Source organism: Ipomoea nil, unplaced genomic scaffold (genome assembly GCF_001879475.1).
Source record: "Ipomoea nil cultivar Tokyo-kokei standard unplaced genomic scaffold, Asagao_1.1 scaffold0382, whole genome shotgun sequence".
NCBI lineage: Eukaryota > Viridiplantae > Streptophyta > Magnoliopsida > Solanales > Convolvulaceae > Ipomoea > Ipomoea nil.
The window spans coordinates 543,199-561,630 of NW_017616810.1; the positions used below are offsets into that span (position 1 = coordinate 543,199).

Consider the following 18,432-nt stretch of genomic DNA (forward strand, 5'->3'; position numbering starts at 1 on the left):
TGTCTCATTTGCTTTTTGCACGCTTTTTAAGAAATTAAAGTAAATGCTATGTATTTTTCAATTATGCCCTTCACTATTGGAAATAAAAGCAAAAGTCATAAGGGTAATTTGGGAAAAAGTAGAATGATGGTGATGTTCAATTTTGAAAAGAGGACAACATTTTGGGACAAACTAAAAAGGAAAGTAAGACATGCAAAATGGGACAGAGGGAGTATTATTTTTTGCCTAAAAACGACGTCGTTTTGCATTGTGTTCACCATTCTCGGTGAACACGATTCCATGACATAATTTGCGTACCAAGAGTCGTCAAAACGGGCTTAGCCTGCTGGACTTTCTCGTCTCGTCCCGTAAAAAAGACGGAGCGGGCTCATGTTTTAGAAGCCCATTTTTAAAATAGGTTTTTTTGCCCGCCCCACCTAACTCACCTTTTTATTTATTTTTATTTTTATATTGTTCTAAATCCCAAATAAAATAGTCCGCCGGCCCGCCCTTTATTTTTTTTAAAAAAAATCTAAATCCTAAATAAAATAAAATTAAAACTAAAACTAAAAGCCTAACTCCCTAAATCATGAAACTCAAACTTGCGGTCAAAGCCCTAACTTGTGGAGTTTTTTTACTTTGAATGTTTGGTTTATGAACTTATGTAGTATGGTGTATTGATTATTTGGCCCTGGTGCATTGGTGTGATTGTTGTCATGAACTCATGATGTGATGAACTAATTTGTGTTATTTACTTATGAATAAGTGTGTTAAGTAGATAACAAGTAAGTTATTAACATAGACACATTAGAGTTTAGATTTTAGGACACATGGTAAATATAAAATATAAAAAAAATAGGCGGGCTTTGGAGGGGGTCCGCGGATCTAAAGGGGGCGGGGCGGGCTGCCGCAAATTATGCTTTGCAACCGAATGCACCATGTGCATGGTGCATACGATGCAAAACGACGTCGTTTTGGTTTTAAAAAAAAAAACGCGCGTCTCACTTAAAGTAGAAATCAGGTTCGATTCCCGGCAATAACATTTTTATATATCCGTAAATTCATAACTATATATCCACAAATTCATAACTATATATCCACAGTGAATGAATGAAGTGAAAATCCACAATGATTGAACTAAATATCCACAATGAATGAACTAAATATCCATAAATTCATAACTATATATCCAGAGATGCATAACTATATATGCACAGTGAATGAATGAAGTAAATATCTACAATGAATGAACTAAATATCCACAATGAATGAATTAAATATCCATAAATTCACAACTATATATCCAGAAATTCATAACTATATATCCACAATAATGCTATTGCCGAGAAGCGAACCTGATTTTTTTTAAAGTGGGATGCGCGTTTTTAGTCAAAACGACGTCGTTTTGCATCGTATGCACCATGCGCATGGTGCATTCGGTTGCACAGCATAACTATTGGCGGGCTGCCCCCACCTAAGCTCGTATTCTTGGCGGGCTTTTTAGCCCACCCCGCCAGCCCGCATTGACAGCTCTATTTACCAATTCACTTTGGACAAATTATACCATGGTCCGTGGATGAAGATTTATCTTCCATTATTGACATTAGTTAAAAAATATTCCGTAACTTTTAGATTTTGTACCTAGAGTTCACGATTCTGTATCTATAGTTAATCGTTTATGTACATGTAAACAAATTGAAGGCACGTTACATGATAATTACAAACACATTAACTATTAATTATTGGTAAAACATATGTTAAATGTATACACATAATATGTTAACTAACATCTTATGTGTCTCCAATTAACATATTCTATATCTGCAGTTAATAATTATGTGTTTGTAGTTATAATATTATGTGTCTGTAATTATCATGTTATGTACCTTTAATTTGTTTACATGTACATAAACTATTAACTGTAGGTACATAATGTGACACATAATTTTTGAAGAAGTGCTCATAATGCAATATGAACCCTAGTCCACGATATATCATATGTTCACTTTGTCTCATATCTAATAATAATAAAATATACAGTACCAATTTGTACTTTTTTTTTTTCAATTTGACTGCATTATTACTGAAAGTAAAATGTTAATTGCGAACATTATTTCAGTCAAGTCTATTGCATATGATTTTTTCTTATACGATTTACTTTTTTCATATGTCGCTACATGTTATTATATATGAGAAAAAAATTACCTAATGCATAATCTCAGTAAAGATCATAGATTATTAACCATTTTTAAAAAGATTGTGCACACACACACATATGATTATATGTTTTACCTTAATGTATAAATATAGAATATTACTTTATAAAAATTCATGAGTATTTTAACTTAATGTATAAGTATATGATTATATGTTTTTTTTTTTTAACTTATCCCCCTCCCGTTTGATTCCCTTTTGATCCAAATTAAAATAAACATGAAAATGGTTGTTTATACTTTTATCTAATATTTAAATTAATTTTGAATTTAATTAGCACGCATTAATGTAGTAAATATTGTTTAATGTTTATTAGCAAAATTAATAGTATGAAATATAATATGAATACTTATTTATGAAGTAGTTAATAATTTATGATAAATATTACTATTAAGTAATAATAACATATATACCATATTAATATTAACCATAAAAGATAATTTCTAATCACAAATCAGATCATAATAACTTTCATTTTCTATGTACCTTTAAATCTAATTAATTATCGTATATATGAAGTAAAATATTATAACACATAAAACCATCTTCAAAATATATGAAATAAAACAATTCTTTAAACCTTAGCTTTAGAATTTCTACTCAGAATTAAAGTATATGGAGTAAAATATTATAACACATAAAACCATCTTCAAAATGTTAAATAAAACAATTCTTTAAACCTTAGCTTTAGAATATCTACTCAGAATTAAAGTAGCAATAGACTGAGAAATTATTAAGATTCCACATAAAAAACGTAATTATATAATATATAAATCAGCAATTTTCTTTCTAATATAATATAATATATATATAATATAGATAATTTAAATATACTATTCCAACAGCCTGCGAAGGGGTTGCCTATAAAGCCAGCCTTGGCTATTGACGAATGATAAGCTCGTGAATCTCTCCAATTCTTCTTTGCTCATTTTGGCCATCCACCCAACTCGTGCTGACGTGTCCGACCCGGGCCCACTACACCCATACTCCGCAAAGCTCAACTTACCCTCACTGATATAACAAATGTAAAGAGAGTGATTTTTTTTACTATAAGTAAAGCCTGTTTTGTGATTATAAAAGTAAAACGTTCAAATTAAGAAGGTCAATAGACCATTCTTATTATGAATTGTATAATGTTGAGTGAGTATGCACATATGGAAAAAGGGTCAAATAAGTCTCGAACTTTAACTGAAAAGTCAATTAGTTCCTAAACTTTTTAAAGGTACAATTACCATCAACAATTTATTTTGATGCAATGAAGCTTAAAACTCGACTGCTATCACAGGTCATTAGCGTTCCAACAACCCTCCGGTAAAATTTCAAGGAACAAAGTGACCAGCAACCGGTAGACGGTCATGGAGAAGGAGATCACTGGGTCACCTTCTCAACCGGAGAAGGCAACTATTGTGGTCGCCGATTACTTTGTTGTCTGATATTTCGCCGAAGGGTTGTCAAAATCTTAAAGTCTTATCTTACAGTTTTCCCTACACATTAATGAGGTATCAAACGAATAACGTTTTGTCCACTTTTAGTATAGGAATTAAGTAGGAATTGGAAGCGCAATGGGGCTTACTTGGTGTTGCTAAAGAAATTGGACCATCCTTCAGGGACAATAATGTTATCCATGAAAGTGTTGTAGAAGATAACCCTGGCATAAGCTCTCCAAGGTCGACCCAAAAAGGTTTTTCCATTCCCAAACACACGACAATTCTTGAAAACAAAAGCACTATTGTCTTCTGGATTATCCCTCCCCTGTGCTGTGATGTACCCTACCAGTCCAGGCTCTAGGCTTCCTGCATTCACTGCTATAGAACATTTCTGCAAATTACAAAATCAAAACACTTTTTAATTAAAAATTATAATTTCACATATACACAAACATACATTCAGTCATCAATGAGAATTTAACTTAGTTAAGTTCATCAGGCTAATGACTTGTTAACCACAAGACCTGGAGTCGCCTATTGACCTTTTCAGTTTGAGAATTGAGACACACTTACTTACTTGTAGTATTTTGCGAGCTAGTGTCACACAGTCTTTTAACAGATCATGTCTTTTGATAGTTAAAGTCTTGCCGGCTAGGGTCATAATAGTCAAAATGTCTTGCCGGTTAGGGTCACAATAGTCAAAAGGTCTTGCCGGCTAGGGTTACAATAGATAGACGAACTTAACTACTTGTGATTCTTTTATCTGCCAAGGACAAAACTTACAAGGTCTTTTAACAGGCTTTGTAGTTTGACGACGACTAAAGTTTTGTCGATTAGGGTGATAAGAAGAGTTCAATTAGTACATTTATACTCTCGAGTAGAGGGGGCAGCGAGCTTGAATTGCTTACCTCGTAGATTGATTGACCATTACCAAAGATGAAATCAACAGCTCCATTAATGGTGCAACGTTTGAAATAGTGATGACCTTGAACATCCCACAGCGTGTCTTGCCAACCCTTAAAACCGCACCGATAAAAGGCGGTGTTATCTCCCATTACCAAAGCCGCCACGGCCACCCTTCTTGGATTTCTATTGACTTCCGGTGGAAAATTGTAAGAGTTCTGTCCATTTATCAAAACGAAAAAAAAAAAAAATTAACAATTAACTTATTCCAAAATAGATCAAACCACGTCGGTCCAAATTGACAAAATTTAAATTATGCTGAATTTACATCATTATAGTCCTGGATTTTTCCGTGTCACCCAACAAAATAAATTTGTAGAAGGAGAGATTTCTTACCACGAAGGTCATGCTTTTGACGATTACATTATCAGCATAGGTTGAAAACGTGGCAGTTTGAATGTTGTCGTGACCATCCCATATGATATACGTTTTTCTTTTCCCATCTCCTTTAAGATAAATATAAGACTTCTCCATTGGAATTGTCACCTTCTCCCTATACAATATATTCAATAAAACCCAACTCAAAACATTAATAATAATACAAAACCATAAACTATACAAGAGAGAACTAAAAGACTACAAAAATCTTGGCTTACATAGGGTCTAAACTCTCAAAACACTTTCAAAAACAATATAGTGATTATAACTATATGCTATGGGGTATGTGACTCTAACTGGTATAGAGAGTTAAACCAGCCTAGACTAACTATGTAATAGCGGACCAGTTTAAACAAAAAAGGTCAATAAACATATATGTTTCGGGAAGTTTGTCAAAATTGGTGATTTTTGACACTCTAAACATAAAAAAAGTGACAAAGAAAATGGTGACGAACGTGTAAATTCCAGCTCTGACGTAAATACAGATCCAGTTCTGGTTGAACGGAGGCACAGAATCAATGGCGGATTGGATAGTTTTGTGGCCGCCCCACCCCGACTGATCGACGAGCACCGTCGTGTAGTTGCCGCGAAACCCCGCCGGAGTATAAGCACAGCCGCCCACGGCCATGGCAACCATTAGGCCTATGAAGAAGATGAACTTAGACATTTTTCTTTTCTTTTCTTTTCTTTTGTTTGTCTGCGTGGTGTGAAGATGAAAGGGTTTTGTGGTTGGATAGTGGTAAGTCTATGTATGGAATGGCTTTGGCAATATGGAAGAGAGTTGAAGGATGAAAGGAAAGAGGATGACCATAATTAAGGCAATTTTTGGATTCTCAAAATATGTTGTAAATTGTAACCGCAATTGATTAATTTACTTTGACTATCCCAGTCATGATACATTGCCCTATTCAAATACTTTTGTAAATATTTATTTTTCTCACTAATTTGTTATTATTGTATTAAATTAAATTTGGTATTGTATTTCCTTTTCCTTCGTAATTTATTTCCTAGTGTTTGTTTTTGACGTGACAATCAAGGTTAAAAAAAACCGCTAGGCGTCCTCTAGGCGCCTGGGAACCGCCTAGGGCGCCTAGAGCGATTAATCAGTGTCTGGCGCCGATTATTTTTGCAACACTGACAATATAACTTTTTATTATTATTAGTTATCAATTATCAATTTTTCATAAATAAAGAAACTTAATGGGGCCTAGTTCAATCACCAAAGGTGGATGGGGTCAATTGTTATACCACGGACATACCAATGCCTATCTTGCATTATGGATCATCGTTTAAAACGGCATTCAGATTATGTACTAGTTAATATATTATGTACATATTAAAATTAACAAATTATGTATATATGCATGTAGGTTTCCTTTTGGGTTTGGGAGTTTTGGGGCTAGGTGGGAAGATCAAGTATTTTTTGTGGGCTTCTTAGAAATAAGTTATTAGTGAAATGATAATTTATATTAGCAAAATTTTTAAAGACTAATTAAATTCATTAATTTACTATAAATTTAATGACTAAATTGATATCGCGAATAATTAAAAGACTAATATTATACTTACTAGAATAATAGCACTACAATTGAGGGAGTGTTGCTTTTTCTTTCCCTTTTTAAGTTAGGATTGCATTCTAATCCTTAATGGTTTCACTGCTCATACCGGAATATTGGATGGAGTTTCCTTTTTTAAGTTTTATATATAATATATGCAGTATTATGTAAGGAGTGAAGGAGCTATTTTAGTATCATTATATTTCTTGTGTATCCTTGTAATAGCCCTTTAATTATATAACTTTGACGTAATTATTCATCTTTTCTTTTATAGATCAGATTCATATATAAATAATATACCCGTCAAATATAATTGAGTTAATTCCATTTTTGTCTTAGATTTATAGGTGGTAATCTATTTTTAGTCATTTTTCATCAAAACATCCTCATTTAGTTATAGTATTATTGTGGCATGATCATTTTTGGTCATCCATCAATAAAATTGTATAAATTCCATAAAATACAAAAGGCATTTAGGTCTTCAATTATATTTAAAAAATAAATAAATAAATAAAAATATAGCAGGTCAACTCACATTGTATAAAAAATCGAAATGTCCTCGTATTTAACGATTTTGTTAACGAATGACCAAAAATGATCATGTCACAATAATATTATGACCAAAGATGATGTTTTGAAAAAGAATGACTAAAAGTTGATTGTGACCTATAAATCTAGGACCAAAAGTGAAATTAACTCTAATATAATTTCTAGTAATTTTTTTTTCAAGAAATAGTATTAGTTTTATCCAACAAATTTGTAATAATTAAACATGATTTTACTTGCCAATGACTTTGTGGTCTAGTAGCATGAAGTGACTCTTCCAATTAGGAGCTCATAGGTTTGAACATTAGTAAAAACGGTATGAACAGATACTACATTGTAACACAGTTAGTAATACTTTAAAAAAAAACATGATTTTACATGTTAAATCTAAACATAGAGTGAATTAATTTATAAATAGTAAATAGTTAATGTATATACATATAGTGATGACGTATGTTACTTATAAGATATATTGGGATTGGTTTGTGATCAATTCCCAATAAAATAAAACTTTTGTTTTAATGTATGTAATATATGATTTAGAAAAGAATGTTGAATAGACCATTGAGCTTATTAGATTTGTGAAATTAAGTCATTAAATTAAAAATATGTATGATTACAATATCAAATAAGCAAAAAAACAAAACAATTTACATCTTTTTTTAATATGTTAAGTTATAAGTTTTCAAGTAATTGATGAATTAGCATGTCACATAGGCATTTGATTACCTGGAAAGTTATAAAAAAAAATAGTAATTAATTAATTAAACAAAAATTTAAAACAAAAACAAAATTACTAGAGGTACTAGCCATGGCCTACTATACCTCCTTCGAATAAAAAGAGGGAGGCTTTTTCCTCATTGTTGGAAAATTAGTTAAAAATAAGGTTAAAGTGGTCATTTTAAGATAATATTTTGAATGATATCTATTTTTAATTTGTGTGTGGGTAAAAGTGTCTTCGGGTTCTCTTAAGTGGGATGTTTAATTTGATATATTATATAATCAAAATAGATAATGAATGAATGAGAACTTGAGTCTCAAAGTATACCCATTGAATTGAGAACAATGAAGTTTTTAAAAGCTTTTAAGTAATTTTTGCTCCACAATAAGAATGTATGTAGGTTTGCACTAGTATATATACAAGTCAACTTTTTAAGAAGTTTGAATTGTATAGTATAGAGCATCTCTCTCACGCCTAGGAGGTGCAAGTCAAAATCTCAAAATAATTAGTTTGTAAAGTTTGAATCTTTTATTTTATTTTTTGTAAACCAGTTTGGTTGGTCTGAGTGATTGTGCACTCTCATCCATTAAGAGAGGTCAAGAGTTCGAACCTCCTCTAGTATGGAAAAACCAATATGGCTAGCACTTTGCCCCTTAATTGGGTCGGTCGAGTGCGAACGGAGATTAATTTGAGTATGGTATGAGCAAATCTTTTTTGCACCAGATCCAAGCACGCTGCTGCATGTTTGTCTGAAAATAACCTCATCTAGTATATGTTTCTCAACCTGTTAAAACACAAAGAATCTAACACGTACCACCTCCACTGAGGCTCAATCTCATGACCTCCCATATGGGAGAGTCACTACATATCATCTGAGCACAAGGTGCTTGCCACTAACCTCATATGTTATTTCATATTACAATTGAGATTACATATCTGAATTTAAAATTCAAATTGAATGTCTTGATTGCTTACACCACTGAATTTTTTGAATGTCAAATTGAATGTCTTACACCGTTGAATTTTTTGAGTTTTTCATTCACACTACTCTCAACTTCTAAAATTTTTTATGTAACTTCTTTAAATTTGTGTATCTCTTTCGTTCTTATTCGCTAAATAAAAGCAGTATATTTGAGTGTTAGAATATACTATTGTAATAACTCATTATATCATGAAAATTGATGAATTTATACTCTTAAGAAAATTATGAGTGTTACACACCTTAAATTAATCATAATATTACCGAACTGTTTTGAGGAATTTTATTTTAGACTAGTAAAAAATTCCTACACCCCCTTTGTCACTATGTAATGAAGGAGAATATTGCCTCCCCTTCTTTTTCATCACTAGCGATGAAAGAGACAACATCTACTATCTTCTTTTTCATTCGCTGCCGTGACGAAGGAGGAACCATTTGTCACCCCCCCCCCCCCCCCCCCGCCCCGCCCCTTCCCTTCCCTTCCTTTTCATCCCACGGTGATAAAAGAAGTAGTAGTCATGGTCATCTCTAATTTCTTTTTAAGAGGATGCAATTATGATTACTCTCCTGAAAGATATGAATTCGAGTATTAAAAGATATGAATCTAATAAACATATTATGTTTATAGTTATACTCATATGTATAAATATACAATGACAAGTGACAATACATAAATTTAGTTAATATAATACGTGAATCGTGATTAGTATAATATATGAATCCAATCGACATATCATGCATAACATAACTTACCAAGTTATACACAAATGAAATGATGTTAATTTAAAATTAATTTGTATAGGATATATAAATTAATATAACATGCATAACATAACTTGTATTTAACCCAATTAAATCACATTGACGTTGATAGAATATGGGTGTTTGACAATTAGCTACTTGTTAGTAACTTATTGTGTTAGTGGATAACAAATAGTTACGTTGATTGATGATAAGGGGTTGTGTTAACTATTTTAATCAGCGAATAGTATTGACGATTTGTAGAAAAATGTTTGGTAAATTAATTGTTTACCGTCATCAAGTAACATGTAAAATGACTTTAAAGGATATACATTTATTATTTTATTATACTTAAATTACTTTTAGTTTTAGATATAAATTTTAAAATAAGTCTATTATTATTGTTGTTATGTATTATTTTAACAATTTTTTTGTTTGTAATAATAATAATAATAATAATAATAATAATAATAATAATAATAATAATAATCATCATCATAATAATGCAATATTAAAAATGTATTTTGAAAAAAAATGAATAAACGTAAGCATCACAATAACCAATCATTATTAATGGTAAATTAGATTTTTAAAAAGAAAATTCAATCAACTATTTATCAAGTATTTTTTTTTTTCATTTTTAACTTATTGGCATTATTAAGCCCCAAAAAAATATTATTTAACAGACATTTACTTTTTTTTTTGTTTGTTTATTGATCAAACAACTACAGTTGGTCAAATAAGTCAAAAATTGAGTGATAAGTTTATCAAATATCCTCAATAACTTTTAAATGATATTCTTTATTTACGGTTATTACACATTAGTGAGGTTACTCAATGCACACTCTCTGATAATATCTTCAGGTTTTCTTCATCACCATAACAAAAAATAAAAATATAAAATATAAAAAATCCTTATAAATTTTGTGATAAAAATATTTAAATATAATAAATATATCATGCATAACATAACTTATATATTCAACCCAATTAAATCACATTGATGAAATAAATACAATTTTTGCGCCATGTAATAAATTAAGTCAAACAGTTTAAAACTTATAATTTAATGCCAAAAAATTAAACATAAATACATATGAAAGTAGATAGTAAATTAAAAAGGGAGAAAATGAACTTATATAAGCATGACCCGTAATTAAAATGGTAACTTGTCCGAACAGTGCGGAGGAGTTATCGTGACATGTGCACAGCTACATTCTCTCTGTCCAACTAACGAACAGAGTTAACGGCTTCTCCTCTCTCATCTCTCCATTTGAATTCAACTCCATAGCTTCACTTCATACTTTCTTCCTCAAACCAAACTAACAAACTTCATCTGCTAAACTGCAATGAAGCGGAAGCAATCTCGAGGAGCGGTGGCTGAGATTGATCCTCCGCCGCCGCCGCCGCCGCAGCTGCAGCAGCAGCTTAACTTTGCCGTGAAGAAGCATCTGCGATCGAAGCTTCCTCGCAGAATTCGGACTCACTTCTCGCCTATTCTGCGTTCGTTGTTCATCGCGCCGTCTGCTCTGGTTACGAGCGAGGCGTCGAGTGTGATTGAGAAGAAGGACGTTCAAATGGAGTTGTCTGAGTGCTCGTGTGTGGAGTCGAATTCTGGAGCTTTCGGAGGGGACAGCGAGCTGAAGTTGAAGTTCAAACTGAAGAAGAGTGGAAATGCGAATGTAATTGAGGATCCCGATGCGGTTGTGCAGTCGGAGATTTCCAGCGTTGAGAGGTTTTCATTGTCCGGCAAAGCTAGGAAGCCGAACAGTGAAATCGTGAGCGTAACCGAAAAGGCAAAGGAAATTGACGAGAGCGAAATTTCGAGTCAGAGAAAATTTTCCGGCAAGGTTTCGGAGTTCAGCGAATGGAAAGTGAAACGAAGCAAGGATGCATCTGAGATGAATGACAACGATGTTGTTTCAATTAACTCTGCTTTAGAATCCGCCGCTGAATCGAAGTTAGCTGAAAACAGAGCATTTGGTGAGGAGGTGTCTAAGCCAGAATCTGCTGCACATAAAGTCCTTACAACCGACTTTGATCTGGAATGTTCAGAGAACTTGTCTATAAACGATGAGGTTTTCGATGACTACTCGTCGGCTTACTCTGAGCTTCAGTCGGATATTCTCCAGGAGAGTTCCGATTTGGATTTCTCCGATTATAGTCCGTCGATGTGGTACGATTCTGGCAGCCAATTCTCTGAGAAATCCATCGGTGACGATTGTCCTTCACATAGCTTCCACTTGTCACGTCAGTTCAGTGAAGAGTTCTGCAGGTCAACCTATGCTCCGGATGACTCATCATACCCTGAAGAACACAACATTTCTGATGAAATTTCAGTAAGACTAAAATTCAAAGCATTTTAATATTTTCCATCTTATAATTATGAACGATTATTGTTAATGTTTGAAATTTCTGGAGTAACTGTATGAATTTTGATTACTTATTGTACTATAATGTTGTGTGTTGTTCTTGTTGTCTGATTAAATATAACCGCCTCTTTTTTAGAATATTGTCTTTTCTTATGTGATTTTGCCGAATTTTGTTGTGCGCGTGAAGTTGGAGTTGGAAGAAGAGGATGGAGAGCGCTACCGGATGCTAAGAAGCAGAGAGAGAAGGCAAGTGTATCTACGCGACTATGCGGAGGAGTACTGCCTGGACACAGGCTACGGCGATCTCGTCGTTCAACAACGCCTGCAGATGGTCCATTGGATCGTCCAAGTAAGTTAATAATTAGCCTCTTCGACTCTTCCGATCATCCATGTTCCTTCTAAACTTATCGTTCTGATCATCTGATGTCGTATTTAAATATTCATATGGTTTTTAAAGCTTTGGTAATTTATGTCCGTTTCCATGACTGGTTACATCGAATTGTAAGCTTTTCTAAAGGGGAAGGACGGAGGGGTTTGTGGTTGAAACTGAAAGTTAGTTTTGATCCCAGCATTGCGTTTGATAAATCTGATTGTGTCACGTTGTCTGTATGCGGAAACTTGACGCTGATAGCGTGTGCTTAAGCTTCCTGCCTTCCCGTTCATACTTCATTTTTCTGTTTGCACGTGAGACTACACGTGAATACGTGATGCAGTTCATTTAGCTTTGCACGCACAGTATGAACTTCAATTCGTTGGCAATTTCTCATGAAACATCTTTAAAAAGCGGGGAATCACAATTTAAAAGAATATGTTCTCATCTATATCTTTCTACGTTTCTATTATTTGCCCTTTGTGAATTCTATTTGTAATTTGGTTAAACCAACTAAAAACGGCAATGTTTCGTGTTCTATTTGGTTTCTGGGATCTTCTTCATTGGGTATTTAATCAGTACTTTAATTGCAGCAATCCTCAAAGAATGAGCTTCAAAAGGAGACAATGTTCTTAGGAGTTAACCTCTTTGATCGATTTCTAACGAAAGGGTACTTCAGAAACAAGAAGAATCTTCAGATTGCTGGCATTGCTTGCCTCACTCTTGCCACCAGAATAGAAGAAAACCAGCCTTTAAACAGGTTAGGGTCACCCCTCTGACCTGTCCTCTTTTGAGTCTAAATTGTGTTTCGAAAACAATCAACCATTGTGTACAAGACTTGATTAAGGATTTCATTTGGGTTAAATAACCTATGTTTTGCATACTTGCAATCAATACAATGGAACAATCACTGCAGAGCTATTTCCTTAGCTAAATTTTACAAATATAATGTTCCTAATGCCCTGTCTTCCTATTCATTTGATACAAAGCCTAGGTCAGCATATTAATGACAAAGTAGATGAGCTCCTATTATGTCTCCAGTTGTGTCTCATTAACTTGTCTGGATCTACTTGCCTACACAACCTGTTTGCTTCAATGGAACCAAAGTACCATTTCATCTATTCTTATTTATTAACATGTGGTCATTAGACAGAAAGAAATTGGCTGTGAATATCACTAACCACACCTCTGATGAGTATTAAGTTTGATTTTATAGTTTTACTTATCACTATCATAGCCAAGTCGCCAAGCCCCTGAAAAAAAATTCTAAAAAGTATATTTTGTGCATTTTTTTCTTTCTCCATGCCTAAGTATGGGTTACTTGTGAATTCCCCTCTCTGTTGTATATAGCATATTAGCAAGGCAGTTCACTATTTATACTGGTAAAGTGCATTTCTGACTCATTAAATTTGGTCATATTCTATCAGTATTCAGGATGATACATTCAACATAGGAGGCAATGTGTACAGCAGATGTGAAGTGGTGGCTATGGAGTGGGTGGTGCTGGAAGTTCTTAACTTCCAATGCTTCCTTCCCACCATTTACAACTTCTTATGGTAAGAAGTATATGATGCTTGTGGAATGTAAGCCTTTTGCCTAGTAAAGAACCCGTTTCTTCCCAGCGCTACTTAATTATGGACTTCGTTTAAATGAGTCAGGTTCTACCTCAAAGCTGCCAGAGCTAGTGATATGATGGAAAAGAGAACTAAATATCTGGCAGTACTAGCACTTCTAGGCCATGAGCAGTTGAGTTACTGGCCATCAACAGTAGCTGCCGGATTGGTTATCCTCGCTTCTTCGTTCATAGATCAGCATGCCTCCTGTGACCTTTTTACAGAGGTATCTTCTGAATTGAGGGTTCCAAATGGTACATTAATTTGTATCTGCAACTTCCTTACACAAGGGCTCTCATTACTAAGTTTTACAAACAATTATTCCTAGGTCTAAATATCTGTCCTGATGAAAATCACATCTAGGTTCTCATTTTTACAATTTCTATGGCTTGAATTTTCAGTGTCATTCCAGAACCAAGGATGACGATCTACCCAAATGCATAAAGGTAATAAACAGAAACACTGGCATTTCTCTTTTATTGTAGTAAACAAGTGTTCCGTTGACAATATTGAGCATTTCCTAGTAATAGTTGAATAAAATTTGTGACTGTTATTTAAATAAGGTCCTAATGAGGTGCATTCATACATGACAGAGCTTGGAATGGTTGGTGAAGTACATATAACTCCAACATCGCTAAGCATTCGAGTCCTCTGCACAAATGCATCACCTCTCTCATTCTTTCGTTTACCAATTTCTCCTCCACATATTTCAGAAGGTCTCAATAACAGGTTAATTTTAGTATTCTTTTGCAAGTGTAACTATGTATGACAACATAGAAAGAAAAATAATATAGTCTATGGAAGAAAATGTGTACATTGTTTCAGTCATTAGCCTGACTGTCTGATTTTTGGGAAAGGTGACAACCTTATGTAGCTGTGAAGATATATAAAAGGTGGAGAGTTCATAAGAGAAAGCTATTAGTATGTTGGCTATGATTACACAAAGTAAATACAAATTTCGAACTGTTAATCTAATCCTGTTAGCTAAGCGGCTTTTAATATTCGAACTCCAATGTGCCAAACACATGCAGCTTTAGTTCATACTCAGTCCAACTGCAGTAGTGCATATGCTTGTACAGTGTCATGAAATATATAGTGGCAGAGAGACTGTAATACAAGAGTTGAAGAAGCAATCCCCGGCATAAATTATACGAGTTTTCTGCTATCAGCAGAGTAATTAGGGGCAGGATCTCCAGCCAAAGACTGATCAAGAAGGGCAGCATCGGAATCATTACCAATTGCAGTCCGTCTCTCCTCCTCGGTTTTTTCAACCTTTTCCTTTGTCATTGTGCTCACGTCCTCTGCTGCTTTCGCTACAGCATTATATGCGGTTGAAACCCAGGATGCTCCGGTTGAGACATAAGGATTGCTCATGAGTGCAGACCCCGTCTGCTCAGCTGCCGCAAGTGCAGATTTTGCCTTTTCTGTAACTTGGAACTTCTCGTCCATCTCCTTAACCCTTTCGTTAACTACTGCTGTCCCTATGCTTAGCTTCTCACTTATTCCCATTTTAAGGTCAACAGAGGCAACCGTAGCTGAGGCATTTGATGTCACATGGTAACTTTCATCCAAAGATTTTGCCTTGTTTACGGCATCCTTTCCCAGGATGAAGCCTTTGGCAAGCATGGAGCTTACAACGTCCTCCGCCTTCTCGACAGCATCAGAACCGGATGCTGGCTCCGTTCCCTTAATAACGAAATATGTGAAAGATAAATAATGCCATTAACAAAAAACAATATTAGTAACAGAAAGAAACTATCTTTCTCTTAAATAGGGTGTGAGGTGATGGGTTCTATGGAGATATAGAAACGGTTTTAGTTTTCAAGAACTTATTTATGGTGTTTGGAATTGGATTGCTAATAATATCCAAATTCCATTTGTCATTGTTTTGTGAATAGGATTAGGTGAGATGTATGACTATGGTCGTGTAGGGGACAATAGACTATGGTTGCAGCTACTGTCTTGAACTCATTGATTAGTTAGTACTTGTGTTAGGTTGGAGATGCATGACTAAAGTTGTATGCTGGTACTATTATTAGTTGCTGCATTTTTCTTACTGTAGCTGAAGGTTAATGCACAGCAAATGTCAGGCTGGAAGAGACTGTTACTTTGCAAGTGAATTCATTGTGGAGTTTTGATTTGCTCTTTTGGTGACTTAAGTTGTGGCATAAAGTCATAAACAGGTACACATTGGTTCTTGACTGGCAATAACTGTTTTCTAAGACACCTGAACTTATTGAGATATATGACAGCTGTAGATTTATTCCTCTGCTGCATAAGATTGGCTGTTGTGTACCAGATGTATATATGGAGGAATGGTGCATAGGTGGTTTGGCAGCTTTTCAGGTTAGTTGTTTTCTGCTGTTATAATCATTTTTTTGGTCAAAGTGATGAGGTGTCCTGAGCATACCCTAACTGTGGAAGACACCTTTAAGCCCGTAGTCCCGTACCATACTCAGACTAATCCCCATTCGTACCGGGCCGGCCCAATTAAAGGACAAAGTGCTGGCCAGATTGGTTTTTCCATACGAGAGGGGGTTCAAACTCTCGACCTCTCTTTTAAGGGATGAGAGTGCACGGCCACTCACGCCAACGAAGCTAGATTTCTGCAGTTATAATCATGCATTCTAGCTATTGCAGCTTTTGCTTTCATGAATTTATTGAGAAAATTCAAAATAATAGAAAGAAAAACTTACTAGGGTTAGAGGAGGAGCATTAGGAGGCAGATCATAGTTCTCAGCTGGTGCTATAGAAATGGAAAGATTAGATATGACAGCTCCCTGAAGAATCATATATAAAGTGATAAAACAGATAAATTCTAATGAGAATGTCAGTCCACTAAACAACTATGTTAGAGATAATTTTTTAAAAAAATTTAAACTAAGCAATGCCCTTTGCAGAGTTGCCTCAAATGAGCTGATTAAGGTTCGGCTCGACTAGATTAGTCTCATTCCACAGATGCAGATACCAGTACAGTATAGTGCGTAGAAACTAAGCAGCAAAATGTGAATAAATTTATGTGGGTGAAGCAACTGAACTACATTTGATAATCAAGAAATTCTAGGACAGCTGACATACCGAAAGAAGCATTGCGGTTTCTGCTCCCTTTGGATCCTTGTATGTGACATATGCAAGTTGAGTGGTGTCACTTTCCCTGCAACACATATAGGGGTGTCCGGTAAATAGCTGTTAGCTGATTGCGTTAATGACTTTAATTAGTTGATAACATTAGTTGATTACAGAAAAGTGTTTGGTAAATTAACTGTTAGCTGATATCTGATTTCATGGGTGGACTGATATTCTGTGAACTTACTCACCTCTGCATTTCAATGAAATGCATATCCGCAGGATAAGAGAAGAATTCCTTGATATCATCCTCAGTAGCAGACACTGAGATATTGCTAACTTTCAGCGTTCTTACCTGTGACACAAAAACAAGAATTGAATGCTTTTCTAAGCTATCAGAGAACCCCAAAAAAAAAAAAAAAAAAAAAAAAAAAAAAAAAAAAAAAACATTCTAAAAAGAAAAAGAATGTTGGTTTAAGAATCTGACTCACTTCATTGACATTGATTGTCCAAATTGGGGGACAATCATCTCCAGACTTGTTATCAACCGCAGCAGAAGCAGAAACCTACACTACACTTCACTTTCTCAATCACAACACACAAAACAACAAACCAATGAAAAATTGTAAAACAATCAAACAACTTATATTACTTATAACAACATTATAATAATGCTTCACAATCAAATTAACCAGGCGCATCCATCTTTCATTCCAGGGTATTTTCTCAATTCTGATGAAATTGATAATAACAATAATAATAATAATTCATCCAACAAATGCACAGAAAATCATTGAAGAATTGGCATCATAATCCCAACTAAAATTCCAAGATTTTTCACTGACCGACATTTTGAATTTGTCAAGAATGAAATGTCAGGTGCTACAATCCTTGAATCTCGAATCCAATCGAAAATGTTTTTTTTTTTTTTTTAATGTTTTTAGAAAAATTAAAATAAAGGCTAGAGGGGAGAGGAGTGAGTTTATTGGGTGCATTTGCGGATGAGGAGAATTTGACGGCGTGGGATGAATCGATCGGATCAGGGTTCAATCTTGGATGATCATAAGCTATAACTGTTATGAAAAATATACATTTACTGAAGAGATTTAAATACATGTTATGAATAAATTAAAATTAATTTATTTTAATAATAAATACATAATATTATTCTACAATTAAATTACTAATTATTATTCTTTTTAAATTAAATAATTATTAGAGGATTGAAGTAGAATTATTCATTTTTATTGTTTTTACCAAAATAATTAAATAATTATTAGAGGATAAAAGTTCTGTAGAATATTCCAGTAAAAAAATATATGCATATATACTCCAATTTAAAGAACAATTCTAACAAACATCCATCTCATGTTATGTGGAAAAATCAAACTACAAACATAGTACATGGCTTGCAATATAAAACAAAAACCATAAACAATACATGTTCATGAATTATTACCCAAAAAAATCATGAATAAAAATCATGGATAATTACCATAAATAATAC

The 18,432-nt window shown here is 33.9% G+C and overlaps 3 protein-coding genes across 3 annotated transcripts; 1 reads left to right on the top strand and 2 right to left on the bottom strand.

Moving 5' to 3' along the window:
• Positions 1 to 3,026: 3,026 nt before the first annotated feature.
• LOC109171828 (probable pectinesterase 29) lies at positions 3,027 to 5,738 on the bottom strand. The gene is made up of 5 exons (XM_019320908.1): positions 5,417 to 5,738; positions 4,920 to 5,076; positions 4,529 to 4,741; positions 3,767 to 4,011; positions 3,027 to 3,204 (listed from the first exon to the last, which is right to left on the bottom strand). The coding sequence occupies exons 1-5, from the start codon at positions 5,626 to 5,628 to the stop codon at positions 3,027 to 3,029; spliced, it is 1,005 nt and encodes a 334-aa protein (XP_019176453.1). The 5' UTR covers positions 5,629 to 5,738.
• A 5,115-nt stretch (positions 5,739 to 10,853) lies between these two features.
• LOC109171893 (cyclin-SDS) lies at positions 10,854 to 14,547 on the top strand. Its single transcript, XM_019320981.1, has 7 exons — positions 10,854 to 11,843; positions 12,064 to 12,225; positions 12,840 to 13,006; positions 13,674 to 13,802; positions 13,905 to 14,085; positions 14,261 to 14,305; positions 14,453 to 14,547. Exons 1-7 carry the CDS (start codon positions 10,854 to 10,856, stop codon positions 14,480 to 14,482), a joined length of 1,704 nt encoding a protein of 567 aa, XP_019176526.1. The 3' UTR covers positions 14,483 to 14,547.
• Positions 14,548 to 14,657: 110 nt separating this feature from the next.
• Positions 14,658 to 17,848, bottom strand: LOC109171894 (binding partner of ACD11 1-like). The gene is made up of 6 exons (XM_019320982.1): positions 17,771 to 17,848; positions 17,417 to 17,491; positions 17,177 to 17,280; positions 16,938 to 17,013; positions 16,556 to 16,639; positions 14,658 to 15,545 (listed from the first exon to the last, which is right to left on the bottom strand). Exons 1-6 carry the CDS (start codon positions 17,774 to 17,776, stop codon positions 15,006 to 15,008), a joined length of 885 nt encoding a protein of 294 aa, XP_019176527.1. The 5' UTR covers positions 17,777 to 17,848; the 3' UTR covers positions 14,658 to 15,005.
• Positions 17,849 to 18,432: the final 584 nt, after the last annotated feature.

Excerpts from the sequence above, each read along its gene's own strand:
- LOC109171828 (XM_019320908.1), bottom strand. The coding sequence starts at position 5,628 with ATGTCTAAGTTCATCTTCTTCATAGGCCTAATGGTTGCCATGGCCGTG. Across the intron at positions 4,012-4,528 it reads ATGGTCAATCAATCTACGAG|AAATGTTCTATAGCAGTGAA; the intron begins GTAAGCAATTCA and ends TGTAATTTGCAG. Across the intron at positions 3,205-3,766 it reads AATTTCTTTAGCAACACCAA|TGAGGGTAAGTTGAGCTTTG; the intron begins GTAAGCCCCATT and ends TTGTTATATCAG.
- LOC109171893 (XM_019320981.1), top strand. The coding sequence starts at position 10,854 with ATGAAGCGGAAGCAATCTCGAGGAGCGGTGGCTGAGATTGATCCTCCG. Across the intron at positions 12,226-12,839 it reads TGGTCCATTGGATCGTCCAA|CAATCCTCAAAGAATGAGCT; the intron begins GTAAGTTAATAA and ends CTTTAATTGCAG. Across the intron at positions 14,086-14,260 it reads CCTGTGACCTTTTTACAGAG|TGTCATTCCAGAACCAAGGA; the intron begins GTATCTTCTGAA and ends TTGAATTTTCAG.
- LOC109171894 (XM_019320982.1), bottom strand. Across the intron at positions 16,640-16,937 it reads AAACCGCAATGCTTCTTTCG|GGAGCTGTCATATCTAATCT; the intron begins GTATGTCAGCTG and ends ATGATTCTTCAG. Across the intron at positions 15,546-16,555 it reads ATGCTCCTCCTCTAACCCTA|GGAACGGAGCCAGCATCCGG; the intron begins GTAAGTTTTTCT and ends TTCGTTATTAAG.